The 22977-nt window shown below is 45.7% G+C and overlaps 1 protein-coding gene across 1 annotated transcript in view; it reads right to left on the bottom strand.

Annotated features, from left to right (window-relative positions):
• Positions 1-6520: 6520 nt before the first annotated feature.
• Positions 6521-22977, bottom strand: part of LOC121845819 (protein sidekick-1-like) — a gene marked incomplete at its 3' end in the record, with an annotated part of 173512 nt that continues 157055 nt past the window's right edge. The window contains exon 5 of the mRNA XM_042317838.1: positions 6521-6668. Coding sequence (XP_042173772.1) covers positions 6521-6668 — 148 coding nt within the window. The remainder of the gene's footprint in view (positions 6669-22977) is intronic.

The raw sequence follows: 22977 nt of genomic DNA, 5'->3' as shown, positions 1-22977 counted from the left end.
ATACATGTATTCCATAAGGATGCAGTCGATGATATAGAGTACAGTATCAACGTATGCATATGAGATGAATAATGTAGGGTAAGTAACATTATATAAGGTAGCATTGTTTAAAGTGGCTAGTGATATATTTACATCATTTCCCATCAATTCCCATGATTAAAGTGGCTGGAGTAGAGTCAGTGTCATTGACAGTGTGTTGGCAGTAGCCACTCAATGTTAGTGGTGGCTGTTTAACAGTCTGATGGCCTTGAGATAGAAGCTGTTTTTCAGTCTCTCGGTCCCAGCTTTGATGCACCTGTACTGACCTCGCCTTCTGGATGACAGCGGGGTGAACAGGCAGTGGCTCGGGTGGTTGATGTCCTTGATGATCTTTATGGCCTTCCTGTAGCATCGGGTGGTGTAGGTGTCCTGGAGGGCAGGTAGTTTGCCCCCGGTGATGCGTTGTGCAGACCTCACTACCCTCTGGAGAGCCTTACGGTTGAGGGCGGTGCAGTTGCCATACCAGGCGGTGATACAGCCCGCCAGGATGCTCTCGATTGTGCATCTGTAGAAGTTTGTGAGTGCTTTTGGTGACAAGCCGAATTTCTTCAGCCTCCTGAGGTTGAAGAGGCGCTGCTGCGCCTTCCTCACGATGCTGTCTGTGTGAGTGGACCAATTCAGTTTGTCTGTGATGTGTATGCCGAGGAACTTAAAACTTGCTACCCTCTCCACTACTCTCCAGGGTGTTCCCTCTGCTGTTTCCTGAAGTCCACAATCATCTCCTTAGTTTTGTTGACGTTGAGTGTGAGGTTATTTTCCTGACACCACACTCCGAGGGCCCTCACCTCCTCCCTGTAGGCCGTCTCGTCGTTGTTGGTAATCAAGCCTACCACTGTTGTGTCGTCCGCAAACTTGATGATTGAGTTGGAGGCGTACATGGCCACGCAGTCGTGGGTGAACAGGGAGTACAGGAGAGGGCTCAGAACGCACCCTTGTGGGGCCCCAGTGTTGAGGATCAGCGGGAGGAGATGTTGTTGCCTACCCTCACCACCTGGGGGCGGCCCGTCAGGAAGTCCAGTACCCAGTTGCACAGGGCGGGGTCGAGACCCAGGGTCTCGAGCTTGATGACGAGCTTGGAGGGTACTATGGTGTTGAATGCCGAGCTGTAGTCGATGAACAGCATTCTCACATAGGTATTCCTCTTGTCCAGATGGGTTAGGGCAGTGTGCAGTGTGGTTGAGATTGCATCGTCTGTGGACCTATTTGGGCGGTAAGCAAATTGGAGTGGGTCAAGGGTGTCAGGTAGGGTGGAGGTGATATGGTCCTTGACTAGTCTCTCAAAGCACTTCATGATGACGGATGTGAGTGCTACGGGGCGGTAGTCGTTTAGCTCAGTTACCTTAGCTTTCTTGGGAACAGGAACAATGGTGGCCCTCTTGAAGCATGTGGGAACAGCAGACTGGTATAGGGATTGATTGAATATGTCCGTAAACACACCGGCCAGCTGGTCTGCGCATGCTCTGAGGGCGCGGCTGGGGATGCCGTCTGGGCCTGCAGCCTTGCGAGGGTTAACACGTTTAAATGTCTTACTCACTTTGGCTGCAGTGAAGGAGAGACCGCATGTTTCCGTTGCAGGCCGTGTCAGTGGCACTGTATTGTCCTCAAAGCGGGCAAAAAGTTATTTAGTCTGACTGGGAGCAAGACATCCTGGTCCGTGACTGGGCTGGGTTTCTTCCTGTAGTCCGTGATTGACTGTAGACCCTGCCACATGCCTCTTGTGTCTGAGCCGTTGAATTGAGATTCTACTTTGTCTCTGTACTGGCGCTTAGCTTGTTTGATAGCCTTGCGGAGGGAATAGCTGCACTGTTTGTATTCAGTCATGTTACCAGACACCTTGCCCTGATTAAAAGCAGTGGTTCGTGCCTTCAGTTTCACACGAATGCTGCCATCAATCCACGGTTTCTGGTTAGGGAATGTTTTAATCGTTGCTATGGGAACGACATCTTCAACGCACGTTCTAATGAACTCGCACACCGTATCAGCGTATTCGTCAATGTTGTTGTCTGACGCAATACGAAACATCTCCCAGTCCACGTGATGGAAGCAGTCTTGGAGTGTGGAGTCAGCTTGGTCGGACCAGCGTTGGACAGACCTCAGCGTGGGAGCTTCTTGTTTTAGTTTCTGTCTGTAGGCAGGGATCAACAAAATGGAGTCGTGGTCAGCTTTTCCGAAAGGGGGCGGGGCAGGGCCTTATATGCGTCGCGGAAGTTAGAGTAACAATGATCCAGGGTCTTTCCACCCCTGGTTGCGCAATCGATATGCTGATAAAATTTAGGGAGTCTTGTTTTCAGATTAGCCTTGTTAAAATCCCCAGCTACAATGAATGCAGCCTCCGGATAAATCGTTTCCAGTTTGCAGAGAGTTAAATAAAGTTCGTTCAGAGCCATCGATGTGTCTGCTTGGGGGGATATATACGGCTGTGATTATAATCGAAGAGAATTCTCTTGGTAGATAATGCAGTCTACATTTGATTGTGAGGAATTCTAAATCAGGTGAACAGAAGGATTTGAGTTCCTGTATGTTTCTTTCATCACACCATGTCACGTTGGCCATAAGGCATACGTCCCCGCCCGTCTTCTTACCAGAAAGATGTTTGTTTCTGTCGGCGCGATGCGTGGAGAAACCCGCTGGCTGCACCGCTTCGGATTGCGTCTCTCCAGTTAGCCATGTTTCCGTGAAGCAGAGAACGTTACAGTCTCTGATGTCCCTCTGGAATGCTACCCTTGCTCGGATTTCATCAACCTTGTTGTCAAGAGACTGGACATTGGCAAGAAGAATGCTAGGGAGTGGTGCACGATGTGCCCGTCTCCGGAGTCTGACCAGAAGACCGCTTCGTTTCCCTCTTTTTCTGAGTCGTTTTTTTTTTTGGTCGCTGCATGTGATCCACACCGTTACACTGGTTGTAAGGCAGAACACAGGATCCGCATCGCGAAAAACATATTCTTGGTCGTACTGATGGTGAGTTGACGCTGATCTTATATTCAGTAGTTCTTCTCTGCTGTATGTAATGAAACCTAAGATGACCTGGGGTACTAGTGTAAGAAATAACACGTAAAAAAAACAAAAAACTGCATAGTTTCCTAGGAACGCGAAGCGAGGCGGCCATCTCTGCCGGCGCCGGAAGTACTCTTTCCCTCTCTATGTTTCTATATCTACACAAACTCTTTCCCTCTCTGTTTCTATATCTACACAAACTCTTTCCCTCTCTATGTTTCTATATCTACACAAACTCTTTCCCTCTTTATGTTTCTATATCTACACAAACTCGTTACTATACGTCATTCCCATACAGTCTATGTATTTAAGAGGTGAAAATGACCATATCTAAGTGGTGGCCTGTCAGATTCTTCCTGGGGTGTAGATCAACACATGTTAACAAGATTGCATGTTGCTGAAATGCTGTCAGTTCCACTTTAATGGAGAAGGTGTGTGTGTGTGAGAGTGTGAGTGTGAGTGTGAGTGTGAGTGTGAGTGTGTGTGTGTGTGTGTGTGTGTGTGTGTGTGTGTGTGTGTGTGTGAGTGTGTGTGTGAGTGTGTGTGTGAGTGTGTGTGTGTGTGTGAGTGTGTGTGAGTGTGTGTGACAGTGTAAACCACAGCATACAGCCCCATAAAGAGAGTCTAATTAAAACACCACACAGACACAAGTGACACATCACATTCCTCCTCCTCCTCATCTCTCTCTCCTCCTCCTCCTCCTCCTCTCTGTTCTTCCTTCTCCTCCTCTCTCTCTCTTCCTCCTCTCCATCTCTTCCTCCTCCTCTCTCTCTTCCTCCTCCTCCTCTCTCTCCTTCCTTCTCCTCCGCTCTCTCTTCCTCCTCCTCCTCTCTCTCTCCTCCTCATCTCTCTTCTTCCTTCTCCTCCTCTCTCTCCTTCCTTCTCCTCCTCTCTCTCTCTCTTCCTCCTCCTCTCTCTCTCTCTTCCTCCTCCTCCTCCTCTCTCTTCCTCCTCCTCCTCTCTCTGTCTTCCTCCTCTCTCTTCCTCCTCCTCTCTCTCTCTCTTCCTCCTTGCTCTCTCTTTCTCCTCCTCCTCTCTCTCTTCTTTTCCCTCCTCCTCTCTCTCTTCTTCCTCCTCTCTCTCTCTTCCTCCTCCTCTCTCTCTCTCTCCTCCTCTCTCTCTCTTCCTCCTCCTCCTCTCTCTTCCTCCTCCTCATCTCTCTGTCTTCCTCCTCCTCTCTCTTTCTCCTCCCCTCCTCTCTTCCTTCTCCTCCTCTCTCTCATCCTCCTCCTCTCTCTCTTCTTCCTCCTCCTGCTCTCTCTCTTCCTCATCCTCTCTCTTCCTCTCTATACCTCTCTGGAGGTATAGAGAGGACAGTATAGTGGAGGTGTAGAGGATAGTATAGTGGAGGTATAGAAGACAGTATAGTGGAGGTATAGAGGACAGTATAGTGGAGGTATAGAGGACAGTATAGTGGAGGTATAGAGGACAGTATAGTGGAGGTATAGAGGACAGTATAGTGGAGGTATAGAGGACAGTATAGTGGAGGTATAGAGGACAGTATAGTGGAGGTATAGAGGACAGTATAGAGGACAGTATAGTGGAGGTATAGAGGACAGTATAGTAGAGGTATAGAGGACAGTATAGAGGACAGTATAGTGGAGGTATAGAGGACAGTATAGAGGACAGTATAGTGGAGGTATAGAGGACAGTATAGTGGAGGTAAAGAGGACAGTATAGTGGAGGTGTAGTCTACCTGTGTATATACAGTATAGTATAGGTATAGTCTACCTGTGTATATACAGTAGAGTGGAGGAATAGAGGACAGTATAGAGGACAGTATAGTAGAGGTATAGTCTACCTGTGTATATACAGTATAGTGGAGGAATAGAGGACAGTATAGTGGAGGTATAGAGGACAGTATAGTGGAGGTATAGAGGACAGTATAGTAGAGGTATAGTCTACCTGTGTATATACAGTATAGTGGAGGTATAGAGGACAGTATAGAGGACAGTATAGTAGAGGTATAGTCTACCTGTGTATATATAGTATAGTGGAGGTATAGAGGACAGTATAGTGGAGGTGTAGTCTACCTGTGTATATATAGTATAGTGGAGGTATAGTCTACCTGTGTATATATAGTATAGTGGAGGTATAGTCTACCTGTGTATATATAGTATAGTAGAGGTATAGAGGACAGTATAGTGGAGGTATAGTCTACCTGTGTATATACAGTATAGTAGAGGTATAGTCTACCTGTGTATATACAGTATAGTAGAGGTATAGTCTACCTGTGTATATACAGTATAGTAGAGGTATAGAGGACAGTATAGTAGAGGTATAGTCTACCTGTGTATATACAGTATAGTAGAGGTATAGTCTACCTGTGTATATACAGTATAGTAGAGGTATAGAGGACAGTATAGTAGAGGTATAGTCTACCTGTGTATATACAGTATAGTAGAGGTATAGTCTACCTGTGTATATACAGTATAGTAGAGGTATAGAGGACAGTATAGTAGAGGTATAGTCTACCTGTGTATATACAGTATAGTGGAGGCATAGAGGACAGTATAGTAGAGGTATAGTCTACCTGTGTATATACAGTATAGTAGAGGTATAGTCTACCTGTGTATATACAGTATAGTAGAGGTATAGAGGACAGTATAGTAGAGGTATAGTCTACCTGTGTATATACAGTATAGTAGAGGTATAGTCTACCTGTGTATATACAGTATAGTAGAGGTATAGTCTACCTGTGTATATACAGTATAGTAGAGGTATAGTCTACCTGTGTATATACAGTATAGTAGAGGTATAGTCTACCTGTGTATATACAGTATAGTAGAGGTATAGTCTACCTGTGTATATACAGTATAGTAGAGGTATAGTCTACCTGTGTATAGACAGTATAGTAGAGGTATAGTCTACCTGTGTATATACAGTATAGTAGAGGTATAGTCTACCTGTGTATATACAGTATAGTAGAGGTATAGTCTACCTGTGTATATACAGTATAGTAGAGGTATAGTCTACCTGTGTATATACAGTATAGTGGAGGTATAGTCTACCTGTGTATATACAGTATAGTGGAGGCATAGAGGACAGTATAGTAGAGGTATAGTCTACCTGTGTATATACAGTATAGTGGAGGCATAGAGGACAGTATAGTAGAGGTATAGTCTACCTGTGTATATACAGTATAGTAGAGGTATAGATGACAGTATAGTGGAGGCATAGAGGACAGTATAGTAGAGGTATAGTCTACCTGTGTATATACAGTATAGTAGAGGTATAGAGGACAGTATAGTGGAGGTATAGAGGACAGTATAGTAGAGGTATAGTCTACCTGTGTATAGACAGTATAGTAGAGGTATAGTCTACCTGTGTATATACAGTATAGTAGAGGTATAGTCTACCTGTGTATATACAGTATAGTAGAGGTATAGTCTACCTGTGTATATACAGTATAGTAGAGGTATAGTCTACCTGTGTATATACAGTATAGTAGAGGTATAGTCTACCTGTGTATAGACAGATTGTATACATGACTTTTCTTACCAGCCATGCTGAGGTAGACAGAGGGAGAGGTGTGGTTCTGTCCGGTCAGCCCGTTGACCGCCTGAACGTAGTACCGCCCCGCGTCAGCCGTCCTGGCCGACAAGACAACCAGCTGATTGTCCAACGACATGGCTCTGTAGGAGAGACATAAAACCAGACAGGGATTTCAGTTTCTCCATAATATCATTTCAGCACTTGGAGAACGTCCACACAACGTACACACAACATACACACAACGTCCACACAACGTCCACACAACGTACACCAGGAACAATCAATACACACACACACACCCGCAGACACACGCACACACACACAGACACACACACGGACACACACACACACACACGGGGACACACACACGGACACACACACACACGGACACACACACACACACGGACACACACACACACACCCGGACACACACGCACACACAAACAAACACACACACACATTCTCTGACACACCAGGAACAATCAATACACACACACACACCCACACACACAGACACGCGCACACACACACACACACACACACACACACACACACACACACACACACACACACACACACACACACACACACACACACACACACACACACAAATACATAAAAACACACACAGACACTTTATGAGACAGAGAGATTGTGTACTCTATATTGAATAGTGAGACAGAGAGATTGTGTACTCTATATTGAATAGTGAGACAGAGAGATTGTGTACTCTATATTGAATAGTGAGACAGAGAGATTGTGTACTCTATATTCTGTATATTGAGACAGAGAGATTGTGTACTCTATATTGAATAGTGAGACAGAGAGATTGTGTACTCTATATTGAATAGTGAGACAGAGAGATTGTGTACTCTATATTGAATAGTGAGACAGAGAGATTGTGTAGACAGAGACTCTATATTGAATAGTGAGACAGAGAGATCTATATTGAATAGTGAGACAGAGAGATTGTGTACTCTATATTGAATAGTGAGACAGAGAGATTGTGTACTCTATATTGAATAGTGAGACAGAGAGATTGTGTACTCTATATTGAATAGTGAGACAGAGAGATTGTGTACTCTATATTGAATAGTGAGACAGAGAGATTGTGTACTCTATATTGAATAGTGAGACAGAGAGATTGTGTACTCTATATTGAATAGTGAGACAGAGAGATTGTGTACTCTATATTGAATAGTGAGACAGAGAGATTGTGTACTCTATATTGAATAGTGAGACAGAGAGATTGTGTACTCTATATTGAATAGTGAGACAGAGAGATTGTGTACTCTATATTGAATAGTGAGACAGAGAGATTGTGTACTCTATATTGAATAGTGAGACAGAGAGATTGTGTACTCTATATTGAATAGTGAGACAGAGAGATTGTGTACTCTATATTGAATAGTGAGACAGAGAGATTGTGTACTCTATATTGAATAGTGAGACAGAGAGATTGTGTACTCTATATTGAATAGTGAGACAGAGAGATTGTGTACTCTATATTGAATAGTGAGACAGAGAGATTGTGTACTCTATATTGAATAGTGAGACAGAGAGATTGTGTACTCTATATTGAATAGTGAGACAGAGAGATTGTGTACTCTATATTGAATAGTGAGACAGAGAGATTGTGTACTCTATATTGAATAGTGAGACAGAGAGATTGTGTACTCTATATTGAATAGTGAGACAGAGAGATTGTGTACTCTATATTGAATAGTGAGACAGAGAGATTGTGTACTCTATATTGAATAGTGAGACAGAGAGATTGTGTACTCTATATTGAATAGTGAGACAGAGAGATTGTGTACTCTATATTGAATAGTGAGACAGAGAGATTGTGTACTCTATATTGAATAGTGAGACAGAGAGATTGTGTACTCTATATTGAATAGTGAGACAGAGAGATTGTGTACTCTATATTGAATAGTGAGACAGAGAGATTGTGTACTCTATATTGAATAGTGAGACAGAGAGATTGTGTACTCTATATTGAATAGTGAGACAGAGAGATTGTGTACTCTATATTGAATAGTGAGACAGAGAGATTGTGTACTCTATATTGAATAGTGAGACAGAGAGATTGTGTACTCTATATTGAATAGTGAGACAGAGAGATTGTGTACTCTATATTGAATAGTGAGACAGAGAGATTGTGTACTACTCTATATTGAATAGTGAGACTGATATGTGAGACAAGGATATGTATGTGTGTGTGTGTGTGTGTGTGTGTGTGCGTGTGTGTGTGTGCGTGTGTGTGTGTCATATAATAGAAGCAGTTTAGACAAACCGGGGCTGAATATTGAGCATCCTAGATAAGTTTATATTGATATGGGACAAACACACATTATCGATCATAGTCTGCTGCTGGAAAAATGTGTGTTGTGGCTTTACACCCCTGCTATATTGTGGATAAAGAGCTACCTGTCTAACAGAACACAGAGGGTGTTCTAGAATGGAAGCCTATCAAACACAATCAAGTTAGAATCAGGAATTCCCCAGGGCAGCTGTCTAGGCACCTTATTTTTTTTTGAATCTTTACTAATGACATGCTACTGGCTTTGAGTGTCTATGTATGCGGATGACTCAACACTGTACACGTCAGCTAGTACAGCGACTGAAATGACTGCAACACTTAAAAAAGATCAGCAGTTTGTTTCAGAATGGGTGGTAAGGAATAAGTTCATCTTAAATATTTCAAAAATGAAAAGCTTTGTATTTGGGACAAAACATTCACTAAACCTTAATCCTCAACTACATCTTGTAATAAATCATGTGGAAATTGAGCAAGTTGAGGAAACTAAACTGCTTGGAGTAAACCTGGATTGTAAACTGTCATGGTCAAAACAGATTGACACAACAGTAGCTAAAATGGGGAGAAGTCTGTCCATGATAAAGCACTGCTCTGCCTTCTTAACAACTCTATCAACAAGGCAGGTCCTACAGGCTCTAGTTTCTAACTTCTTAATAACACTATCAACAAGGCAGGTCCTACAGGCTCTAGTTTCTACCTTCTTAATAACACTATCAACAAGGCAGGTCCTACAGGCTCTAGTTTCTAACTTCTTAATAACACTATCAACAAGGCAGGTCCTACAGGCTCTAGTTTCTACCTTCTTAACAACACTATCAACAAGGCAGGTCCTACAGCCTCTAGTTTCTACCTTCTTAACAACACTATCAACAAGGCAGGTCCTACAGGCCCTAGTTTCTACCTTCTTAATAACACTATCAACAAGGCAGGTCCTACAGCCTCTAGTTTCTACCTTCTTAATAACACTATCAACAAGGCAGGTCCTACAGGCCCTAGTTTCTACCTTCTTAATAACACTATCAACAAGGCAGGTCCTACAGCCTCTAGTTTCTACCTTCTTAATAACACTATCAAGAAGGCAGGTCCTACAGGCCCTGGTTTCAGCCTTCTTAACAGCACTATCAACAAGGCAGGTCCTACAGGCCCTGGTTTCTGCCTTCTTAACAACACTATCAACAAGGTAGGTCCTACAGGCCCTGGTTTCTGCATTCTTACAAACACTATCAACAAGGCAGGTCCTACAGGCCTTGGTTTCTACCTTCTTAACAGCACTATCAACAAGGCAGGTCCTACAGGCCCTGGTTTCAGCCTTCTTAACAGCACTATCAACAAGGCAGGTCCTACAGGCCCTGGTTTCTGCCTTCTTAACAACACTATCAACAAGGTAGGTCCTACAGGCCCTGGTTTCTGTATTCTTACAAACACTATCAACAAGGCAGGTCCTACAGGCCCTGGTTTCTGCCTTCTTAACAACACTATCAACAAGGTAGGTCCTACAGGCCCTGGTTTCTGCATTCTTACAAACACTATCAACAAGGCAGGTCCTAAAAGCCCTGGTTTTATCGCACCTGGACTACTGTTCAGTCGTGTGGTCAGGTGCCACAAAGAAGGACCTAGGAATATTATGTAGAATAAATACAGAGCTTTTGACTCTGAACAGGGCAGCAAGGCTGGTCCTTAAAATGACACGGGGAGCAAAAAATGAATCATGTGTATATCAATCACTCCTGGTTCTCCTATATCAACCATCAATAATAATATGAATATCAATCTCTCCTGGTTCTCCTATATCAACCATCAATAATAATATGAATGTCAATCTCTCCTGGTTCTCCTATATCAACCATCAATAATAATATGGTTCTCCTATATCAACCATCAATAATAATATGAATATCAATCACTCCTGGTTCTCCTATATCAACCATCAATAATAATATGAATATCAATCTCTCCTGGTTCTCCTATATCAACCATCAATAATAATATGAATATCAATCACTCCTGGTTCTCCTATATCAACCATCAATAATAATATGAATATCAATCTCTCCTGGTTCTCCTATATCAACCATCAATAATAATATGAATATCAATCTCTCCTGGTTCTCCTATATCAACCATCAATAATAATATGAATATCAATCTCTCCTGGTTCTCCTATATCAACCATCAATAATAATATGAATATCAATCTCTCCTGGTTCTCCTATATCAACCATCAATAATAATATGAATATCAATCTCTCCTGGTTCTCCTATATCAACCATCTCTCTACACTATTATATAGAAGGACAACCATCTCTCTACACTATTATATAGAAGGACAACCATCTCTCTACACTATTATATAGAAGGACAACCATCTCTCTACACTATTATATAGAAGGAACCATCTCTCTACACTAGTATATAGAAGGACAACCTTCTCTCTAAACCATCTCTCTATATATAGAAGGACAACCATCTCTCTACACTATTATATAGTCTCTCTACACTATTATATAGAAGGACAACCATCTCTCTACACTATTATATAGAAGGACAACCATCTCTCTACACTATTATATAGAAGGACAACCATCAATAATAATATGAATATCAATCTCTCCTGGTTCAAAGTGGAGGAGAGATTGACTTCATCACTGCTTGTATTTCTGAGAGGTATTGACATGTTGAATGAACCCGAGCTGTCTGTTTTAAACTACTGGCACACAGCTCAGACGCCCAACGCGTATCCCACAAGCCACCACCTGGAACTCTATTACACATTTTGTTACAATACAGCCGTATTCTAAAATTGATTAAATAACACATTTTCCTCATCAATATACACACAATATCCCATAATGACAAAGTGAATACAGTTTTTTTTTTGAAATGTTTGCAAATTTATATATATATATAAAAAAATCTAAAATACCTTATTTACATAGGTATTCAGACTCATTGCTATGAGACTCTAAATTGAGCTCAGGTGCATCCTGTTTCCGTTGATCATCCTTGAGATGGTTCTACAACTTGATTGGAGTCCACCTGTGGTAAATTTAATTGATTGGACATGATTTGAGAAGGCACACACCTGTCTATATAAGATCCCACAGCTGACAGTGCATGTCAGAGCAAAAAAAACAAGCCATGGGGTCGAAGGAATTGTCCGTAGAGCTCCGAGACAGTATTGTGTTGAGGTACAGATCTGGGGAAGGGTACAATAAATGTGTGCAGCATTGAAGGTCCCAAAGAACACAGGGGCCTCCATCATTCTGAAATGGAAGATGTTTGGAACCACTAAGACTCTTCCTAGAGCTGGCCGACTGAGAAATCGGGGAGAAGGGCCTTGGTCAGGGAGGTGACCATGGACTCGAAAACCTGCTCCAGACTAGTCAGGATCGAGGGAAAGATGAACGGAGCCAAGTGCAGAGAGGTCCTTGATGAAAACCTGCTCCAGACTAGTCAGGATCGAGGGAAAGATGAACGGAGCCAAGTGCAGAGAGGTCCTTGATGAAAACCTGCTCCAGACTAGTCAGGATCGAGGGAAAGATGAACGGAGCCAAGTGCAGAGAGGTCCTTGATGAAAACCTGCTCCAGACTAGTCAGGATCGAGGGAAAGATGAACGGAGCCAAGTGCAGAGAGGTCCTTGATGAAAACCTGCTCCAGACTAGTCAGGATCGAGGGAAAGATGAACGGAGCCAAGTGCAGAGAGGTCCTTGATGAAAACCTGCTCCAGACTGGTCAGGAGAGGGAAAGATGAACGGAGCAGGAGGTCCTTGATGAAAACCTGCAGACTAGTCTGCAGAGAGGTCCTTGATGAAAACCTGCTCCAGACTAGAAGGATTCACCTTCCTGCTCAAGAGCAGAACAATGACCCAACAGAACAATGACCCTAAGCACACAGCCAAGACAAAGCAGGAGTGGCTTCGGGACAAGCCTGGACTTGAACCTGATTGAACACCTCTGGAGAGACCTTAAAGTAGCTGTGCAGCGACGCTCCCCATCCAACCTGACAGAGGTTGAGAGGATCTGCAGAGAGAAATGGGAGAAACTCCCCAAATACAGGTTTGCCAAGCTTGTAGCGTCATACACAAGGTTGTAATCGATGCCAAGAGTGCTTCAACAAAGTACTGAGTAAAGGGTCTGAATAATCCCTCCCTCTTCTCTCTCCCTCCCGCTCTCTCCTTCCCCTCCCTCTCCCTCTCCTCCCCTCCTCCCTCTTCTCCCTTCCTCTCTCTCCCTCCTGACACCTGATTCTTCAGGTCTAATCTCATTCAGGGTAATTTTCCAGCTGAGCTATCAGCCCTTACCCTATACACTAATACAACAACCACTGTGTGTTAGTGTGTGTGTGTGTGTGCATGTGTTTGTGTGTGTGTGTGTGTTGTACTGTACATGTTGAGCACCATCTCTCACTGAATGACACACTGTTTTATCTCTAAAATCTATTTTATGTATTCATTTCTCTCCCCCCTTCCCTCCCACCCTCTCTCTCTCCCTCATTTTCATTTTTCTCTCTCCAACTCTCCCTCTCTCAATATCTCCCTCTCTCTCTCAATCTCTCCTTCCTCTCTCTCCCTCCCTCCTCCCCCTCTCTCTCTCTCTCTCCTCTCCTTCCTCCTCCTTCCTCTCCTCCCCTTTCTCTCTCTCTCTCTCTCTCTCCTCTCCTTCCTTCCTCTCTCCTTCCTTCCTTCCTTCCTCTCCCTTCCTTCCTTCCTTCCTTCTTCCTCTTCTCTCTCTCTCTCTCTCTCTCTCCTTCCTTCCTTCCCCCTCTCTCTCTCTCTCTCTTCCTTCCCCCTCTCTCTCTCTCTCTCTCCCTCTCTCTCTCCTCTACAATAAGAGTGTAAATCCTAGTTGACAAGTAAGACGTATATTCAATATGTGACTCTCTCTGTTCTTATTAGTCAAATATTTAATTTCATTACTCTCTACAACCTGTTAATTACCTCACTTCCCTCTAGTCTTCCTGTCCAATCTGACACACAGAGTCCCACTGTCCAAACTGACACACAGAGTCCCACTGTCCAAACTGACTAACACACAGAGTCCCACTGTCCAATCTGACACACAGAGTCCCACTGTCCAATCTGACACACAGAGTCCCACTGTCCAAACTGACACACAGAGTCCCACTGTCCAAACTGACACACAGAGTCCCACTGTCCAAACTGACTAACACACAGAGTCCCACTGTCCAAACTGACACACAGAGTCCCACTGTCCAAACTGACTAACACACAGAGTCCCACTGTCCAATCTGACACACAGAGTCCCACTGTCCAAACTGACTAACACACAGAGTCCCACTGTCCAATCTGACACACAGAGTCCCACTGTCCAAACTGACTAACACACAGAGTCCCACTGTCCAAACTGACACACAGAGTCCCACTGTCCAAACTGACTGTCCACACACAGAGTCCCACTATCCAAACTGACACACAGAGTCCCACTGTCCAAACTGACTAACACACAGAGTCCCACTGTCCAATCTGACACACAGAGTCCCACTGTCCAAACTGACACACAGAGTCCCACTGTCCAAACTGACCACAAGTCCCACTGTCCAATCTGACACACAGAGTCCCACTGTTCAAACTGACACACAGAGTCCCACTGTCCAAACTGACACACAGAGTCCCACTGTCCAAACTGACTAACACACAGAGTCCCACTGTCCAAACTGACTAACACACAGAGTCCCACTGTCCAAACTGACACACAGAGTCCCACTGTCCAATCTGACACACAGAGTCCCACTGTCCAAACTGACACACAGAGTCCCACTGTCCAAACTGACTAACACACAGAGTCCCACTGTCCAATCTGACACACAGAGCCAATCCAAAATTATAGGGTAGAGGTGTGACAGCCAACAAGTCCTTCAAAACACCCCAAAGAGACTGTGTTGACACTGTCCAAACTGACACACAGAGTCCCACTGTCCAAACTGACACACAGAGTCCCACTGTCCAATCTGACACACAGAGTCCCACTGTCCAAACTGACACACAGAGTCCCACTGTCCAAACTGACTAACACACAGAGTCCCACTGTCCAATCTGACACACAGAGTCCCACTGTCCAAACTGACACACAGAGTCCCACTGTCCATAGAGTCCCACTGTCCAATCTGACACACAGAGTCCCACTGTCAAAAACTGACACAAAGAGACTCCCACTGTTGAAATGTCTTCTAACACTGCAGGATAACTGCCCAAACTGACTCTGGGGGGGAGTCACTGTCCTCCTGGCTAACACACAGAGTCCCACATGTGGACTCTGGGGGGGGTCACTGTCCCACTGGATAACTGCCCTCATGTGGACTCTGGGGGGGTCAAACTGTCCTCCACTGATAACTGACACTGCCCTCATGTGAGCCCCACTGTCCAAACTGACACACAGTCCTCCAGTCCCACTGTCCAAACTGACACACAGGAGTCCCACTGTCCAATGTGGACTCACAGGGGGGGGGGGTCCCACTGTCCAAACCTGACACACTGAGTCCTCAACTGCCCTCACTGTCCAATCTGGACTAACTGCCCTATAGGGTAGAGGTGGGACTGTCCTCCTGGATAACTGCCCTCATGTGGACTCTGGGGGATCACTGTCCTCCCAGGATAACTGCCCTCATGTGGACTCTGGGGGGGGGTCACTGTCCTCCTGGCTAACTGCCCTCATGTGGACTCTGGGGGGTCCTCCTGGATAACTGCCCTCATGTGGACTCTGGGGGGGGTCACTGTCACTGTCCTCCTGGATAACTGCCCTCATGTGGACTCTGGGGGGGACTCTGGGGGGGGGTCACTGTCCTCCAGGATAACTGCCCTCATGTGGACTCTGGGGGGGACTCTGGGGGTCACTGTCCTCCTGGCTAACTGCCCTCATGTGGACTCTGGGGGGTCACTGTCCTCCTGGCTGCCCTCATGTGGACTCTGGGGGTCACTGTCCTCCTGGCTAACTGCCCTCATGTGGACTCTGGGGGGGGTCACTGTCCTCCTGGCTAAATGCTGTGTGTGTGTGTGTGTGTGTGTGTGTGTGTGTGTGTGTGTGTGTGTGTGTGTGTGTGTGTGTGTGTGTGTGTGTGTGTGTGTGTGTGCGAGAGTCAGGATACAGACTGTTTATCTAAGCACAAGGGGGGGATGGAGAGAGAGAGGAACAGAGAGAGAAATTAAACTAGGATGAGGAAGGGAGAGGAAGAGAGGGGAGAACGGAGGGATGGAAGGTCAGACGCTGTAAAAATGAAATGGACGAGCGACTCTGTTTCCCGGGATAATACATACCGTTCCTCCTATCAACTGACAGCGTCACATTAATCTCTCCATTTCGAAGTAGGCAGTCATTTCTCCACAACTTTAAAAGCGTCGGAATGGGCAGCAGGAAGTTCCCACATACAAGTCGTTTCCTTTCATATCAATGGAGGGAAGTGAACCAGTGCACGTTTTTTTCAGGAGAAAGGAGAGATTATTGGGACGCAGCTCATGTTGTCTGCTCACCGCAAGTCTGTGAAAAGCTACGATTCAGCAGGTGAGAGACAATAACACAACACAGTACAAGACCTTCACTCACTGACCTGTGTTCAGCCTCACTGACCTGTGTTCAGTCTCACTAACTGACCTGTGTTCAGTCTCACTGACCTGTGTTCAGCCTCACTGACCTGTGTTCAGTCTCACTAACTGACCTGTGTTCAGTCTCACTAACTGACCTGTGTTCAGTCTCACTAACTGACCTGTGTTCAGTCTCACTGACCTGTGTTCAGCCTCACTAACTGACCTGTGTTCAGCCTCACTGACCTGTGTTCAGTCTCACTAACTGACCTGTGTTCAGCCTCACTGACCTGTGTTCACTGACCTGTGTTCAGCCTCACTGACCTGTGTTCAGTCCTCTGACCTGTGTTCAGCCTCACTGACCTGTGTTCAGTCTCACTAACTGACCTGTGTTCAGCCTCACTAACTGACCTGTGTTCAGCCTCTCTAACTGACCTGTGTTCAGCCTCACTAACTGACCTGTGTTCAGCCTCACTAACTGACCTGTGTTCAGCCTCACTAACTGACCTGTGTTCAGCCTCACTAACTGACCTGTGTTCAGCCTCACTAACTGACCTGTGTTCAGCCTCACTAACTGACCTGTGTTCAGACCTGTGTTCAGTCTCAAACTGACCTGTGTTCAGCCTCACCTGTGTTCAACTGACCTGTGTTCAGCCTCTCTCACTAACTGACCTGTGTTCAGCCTCACTAACTGACCTGTGTTCAGCCTCACTAACTGACCTGTGTTCAGCCTCACTAACTGACCTGTGTTCAGCCTCACTAACTGACCTGTGTTCAGCCTCACTAACTGACCTGTGTTCAGCCTCACTAACTGACCTGTGTTCAGCCTCACTAACTGACCTGTGTTCAGCCTCACTAACTGACCTGTGTTCAGCCTCACTCACCTGTGTTCAGCCTCACTGACCTGTGTTCAGCCTCTGACCTGTGTTCAGCCTCACTAACTGACCTGTGTTCAGCCTCACTAACTGTGTTCAGCCTCACTAACTGACCTGTGTTCAGCCTCACTAACTGACCTGTGTTCAGCCTCTCTAACTGTGACCTGTGTGTTCAGCCTCTCTAACTGACCTGTGTTCAGCCTCACTAACTGACCTGTGTTCAGCCTCACTAACTGACCTGTGTTCAGCCTCACTAACTGACCTGTGTTCAGCCTCTCTAACTGACCTGTGTTCAGCTCACTAACTGACCTGTGTTCAGCCTCTCTCTCTCTCTCTCTCTCTCTCTAACTGACCTGTGTTCAGCCTCACTCCTGACCTGTGTTCAGCCTCACTCCTGTCTTCAGCTCTCTCCTGTGTTCAGCCTCACTCACTCCTCTCTCTCTCTCTCTCTCTCTCTCTCTCTCTCTCTCTCTCTCCCTCTCTCTCTCTCTCTCTCTCTCTCTCTCTCTCTCTGTCTCTCTCTCTCTCTCTCTCTCTCTCTCTCTCTCTCTCTCACTCTCTCTCTCACTCTCTCTCTCTCTCTCTCTCTCTCTCTCTCTCTCTCTCTCTCCTCTCTCACTCCTCCTCTCTCTCTCTCTCTCCTCACTTCCCGAGGTTAAGCAGCTAGGTTACTGATCGACGTCAGTGTGGCAGGTAATTAATAGTGTGATTATTGTATAATTAGAATATCTAACAGATGAGAAGACATTCTATCACTCTGATAACTCACACACTTTTACTGTCTTGTCAACTCTTTCTCGGGTTGACTATCTCCCTCCTCCCTCCTCTCTCTTCCTCTCTCTCTCCCTCCTCTCTCTTCCTCCTCTCTCTTCTTCCTCTCTCTCCCTCCTCTCTCTTCCTCCTCTCTCTTCTTCCTCTCTCTCTTCCTCCTCTCTCTATCCCTCCTCTCTCTCTCTCTCTCCCCCTCCTCTCTCTCCTCTCTCTCCTCTCTCTCCCTCCTCCCTCTTTTTCTCCTCCTCTCTCTCTCTCCTCCCTCCTCTCTCTCCCCCTCCTCTCTCCCTCCCTCCTCCCTCCTCTCCTCTCTCTCTCCCTCTCTCTATCCCTCCTCTCTCTCCCTCCTCTCTCTCCCTCCTCTCTCTCCTCTCTCCTCTCCTCTCCCTCCTCTCTTTTCCCTCCTCTCTCTCCTCCTCTCGCTCTCCCTCCTCTCTCTCTCTTGCCTCTCTCTCTCTCTCCCTCCTCCCTTCTCTCTCTCTTGCACCCTCCCTCTCTCTCCCTCCTCTCTCTTCCTCTCTCTCTCCCTCCTCTCTCTTGAGACCTCCTCCCTCCTCTCTCTCCCTCCTCTCTCTCCACTCCTCTCTCCCTCCTCCCTCTCTCACTCCCTCCTCTCTCTTAAGACAGACCTCCTCTCTCTTCCAGACTCCTCTCTTCTCCTCTCTCTCCCCTCCTCCCTCCTCTCTCTTCCTCTTTCTCTCCCTCCTCCCTCCTCTCTCTATCCCTCCTCTCTCTTTTTCCCTCCTCTCTCTCTCCTCTCGCTATCCCTCCCCTCTCTCTCTTGCGCGCTCTCTCTCTCTCTCCCTCCTTTCTGTCCCTTCTCTCTCTCTTGCACGATCCCTCTCTCCCTCCCCTCTCTCTGTCACTGAGTCAGAGTGATGGGACCAGACAGCTGTTGCAGAGCAGACAGACAGAAGTAGATGAGACAGGGGAAGAGAACACACACACACACAAACAGACACACACACGCACGCACGCACACGCACACACGCACACACGCACACACACACACACACACACACACACACACACAGGAGAGAGAGATTTATTGTGGAGAGAAACCAGAAAGGGAATGTTGAAGAGTTATGTACTGAGAGAGTGAGAAGAGATTAAAGGAGAAGAGGAAGAAGGATCGGCAAGATAAAATAAGACAGACAACACCTCCTACAACAAGACAGACACCACCTCCTACAACAAGACAGACACCACCTCCTACAACAAGACAGACAACACCTCCTACAACAAGACAGACACCACCTCCTACAACAAGACAGACAACACCTCCTACAACAAGACAGACACCACCTCCTACAACAAGACAGACAACACCTCCTACAACAAGACAAGACAACAAGACAGACACACCTCCTACAACAAGACAGACAACACCTCCTACAACAAGACAGACAACACTTTCTACAACAAGACAGACAACACCTCCTACAACAAGACAGACAACACCTCCTACAACAAGACAGACACCACCTCCTACAACAAGACAGACACCACCTCCTACAACAAGACAGACACCACCTCCTACAACAAGACAGACAACACCTCCTACAACAAGACAGACAACACCTCCTACAACAAGACAGACAACACCTACAACAAGACAGACAACACCTCCTAAACAAGACAGACACACCTCCTACAACAAGACAGACAACACCTCCTACAACAAGACAGACACACCTCCTACAACAAGACAGACAACACCTCCTACAACAAGACAGACAACACCTCCAAGACAACAAGACAGACAGACACCTCCTACAACAAGACAGACAACACCTCCTACAACAAGACAGACAACACCTCCTACAACAAGACAGACAACACTACAACAAGACAGACAACACCTACAACAAGACAGACAACACCTCTTCTACAACAAGACAGACAACACCTCCTACAACAAGACAGACAACACCTCCAACAAGACAACAAGACAGACAGACAGACACACTCCACAACAAGACAGACAACACCTCCTACAACAAGACAGACAACACTACAACAAGACAGACAACACCTCCTACAACAAGACAGACAGACCTCCTACAACAAGACACCTCCTACAACAAGACAGACAACACCTCCTACAACAAGACAGACAACACTTTCCTACAACAAGACAGACAACACTTTCAACAAGACAGACAACACCTCCTACAACAAGACAGACAACACCTCCTACAACAAGACAGACAACACCTCTTTCTACAACAAGACAGACACCACCTCCTACAACAAGACAGACACACCTCCTACAACAAGACAGACAACACCTCCTACAACAATACAGACACCACCTCCTACAACAAGACAGACAACACCTCCTACAACAAGACAGACAACACCTCCTACAACAAGACAGACAACACCTACAACAAGACAGACAACACCTCCTACAACAAGACAGACACCACCTCCTACAACAAGACAGACAGACAACACCTCCTACAACAAGACAGACAACACCTCCTCCAACAAGACAAGACAGACAACACTTTCTACAACAAGACAGACACCACCTCCTACAACAAGACAGACAACACCTACAACAAGACAGACAACACCTACAACAAGACAGACACCACCTCCTACAACAAGACAGACAACACCTCAACAAGACAGACAACACCTACAACAAGACAGACACCACACAACAAGACAGACACCACCTCCTACAACAAGACAGACAACACCTCCTACAACAAGACAGACAACACACAACAAGACAGACAACACCTCCTACAACAAGACAGACACCACCTCCTACAACAAGACAGACAACACCTCCTACAACAAGACAGACAACACCTCCTACAACAAGACAGACACCACCTCCTACAACAAGACAGACACCACCTCCTACAACAAGACAGACACCACCTCCTACAACAAGACAGACAACACCTCCTACAACAAGACAGACAACACCTACAACAAGACAGACAACACCTCCTACAACAAGACAGACAACACCTCCTACAACAAGACAGACAACACCTCCTACAACAAGACAGACAACACCTCCTACAACAAGACAGACAACACCTCCTACAACAAGACAGACAACACCTTCTACAACAAGACAGACAACACCTCAACAAGACACAACAAGACAGACACCACCTCCTACAACAAGACAGACAACACCTCTTACAACAAGACAGACAACACCTCTTACAACAAGACAAGACAGACAGACACCTCAACAAAACATACAACAAGACAAGACAGACACCTCCTACAACAAGAAGACAGACACCTCCTACAACAAGACAGACAGCACCTACAACAAGACAGACAACACCTCCTACAACAAGACAGACAACACCTCCTACAACAAGACAGACAACACTTCCTACAACAAGACAGACAACACCTCCTACAACAAGACAGACAACACCTCCTACAACAAGACAGACAACACTTTCTACAACAAGACAGACAACACTTTCTACAACAAGACAGACAACACCTACAACAAGACAGACAACACCTACAACAAGACAGACACCACCTCCTACAACAAGACAAACACCACCTCCTACAACAAGACAGACAACACCTCCTACAACAAGACAGACAACACCTACAACAAGACAGACAACACCTCCTACAACAAGACAGACACCACCTCCTACAACAAGAAAGACACCACCTCCTACAACAAGACAGACAACACCTCCTACAACAAGACAGACAACACAAGACAGACAACACCTCCTACAACAAGACAGACAACACCTCCTACAACAAGACAGACAACACCTACAACAAGACAGACAACACCACCTCCTACAACAAGACAGACAACACCTCCTACAACAAGACAGACAACACCTCTACAACAAGACAAGACAGACACTTTCTACAACAAGACAGACAACACCTTCTACAACAAGACAGACACCACAAGACAGACCACTTTCTACAACAAGACAGACAACACCTACAACAAGACAGACAACACCTCTTACAACAAGACAGACACAGACACCTCCTACAACAAGACAGACAACACCTCCTACAACAAGACAGACAACACCTCCTACAACAAGACAGACAACACCTACAACAAGACAGACAACACCTACAACAAGACAGACACCACCTCCTACAACAAGACAGACACCACCTCCTCAACAAGACAGACAACACCTCCTACAACAAGACAGACAGACAACACCTCCTACAACAAGACAGACAACACCTCCTACAACAAGACAGACACCACCTCCTACAACAAGACAACACCTCCTACAACAAGACAGACAACACCTCCTACAACAAGACAGACAACACCTCCTCCAACAAGACAGACAACACCTACAACAAGACAGACAACACTTTCTACAACAAGACAGACACCACCTCTTACAACAAGACAGACAACACCTCTTACAAAAAGACAGACACCACCTCTTACAACAAGACAGACAACACTTTCTACAACAAGACAGACACCACCTCTTACAACAAGACAGACACCACCTCCTACAACAAGACAGACAACACCTCCTACAACAAGACAGACACCACCTCCTACAACAAGACAGACACCACCTCCTACAACAAGACAGACAACACTTTCTACAACAAGACAGACAACACTTTCTACAACAAGACAGACAACACTTTCTACAACAAGACAGACACCACCTCTTACAACAAGACAGACACCACCTCCTACAACAAGACAGACACCTCCTACAACAAGACAGACAACACCTCCTACAACAAGACAGACAACTCCTCCTACAACAAGACAGACACCACCTCCTACAACAAGACAGACAACACTTTCTACAACAAGACAGACAACACCTCCTACAACAAGACAGACACCACCTCCTACAACAAGACAGACACCACCTCCTACAACAAGACATACAACACCTCTTACAACAAGACAGACACCACCTCCTCCAACA

The sequence above is a fragment of the Oncorhynchus tshawytscha genome, unplaced genomic scaffold (genome assembly GCF_018296145.1).
Source record: "Oncorhynchus tshawytscha isolate Ot180627B unplaced genomic scaffold, Otsh_v2.0 Un_contig_2868_pilon_pilon, whole genome shotgun sequence".
NCBI lineage: Eukaryota > Metazoa > Chordata > Actinopteri > Salmoniformes > Salmonidae > Oncorhynchus > Oncorhynchus tshawytscha.
This window is presented reverse-complemented; position numbering and strand designations above follow the sequence as displayed.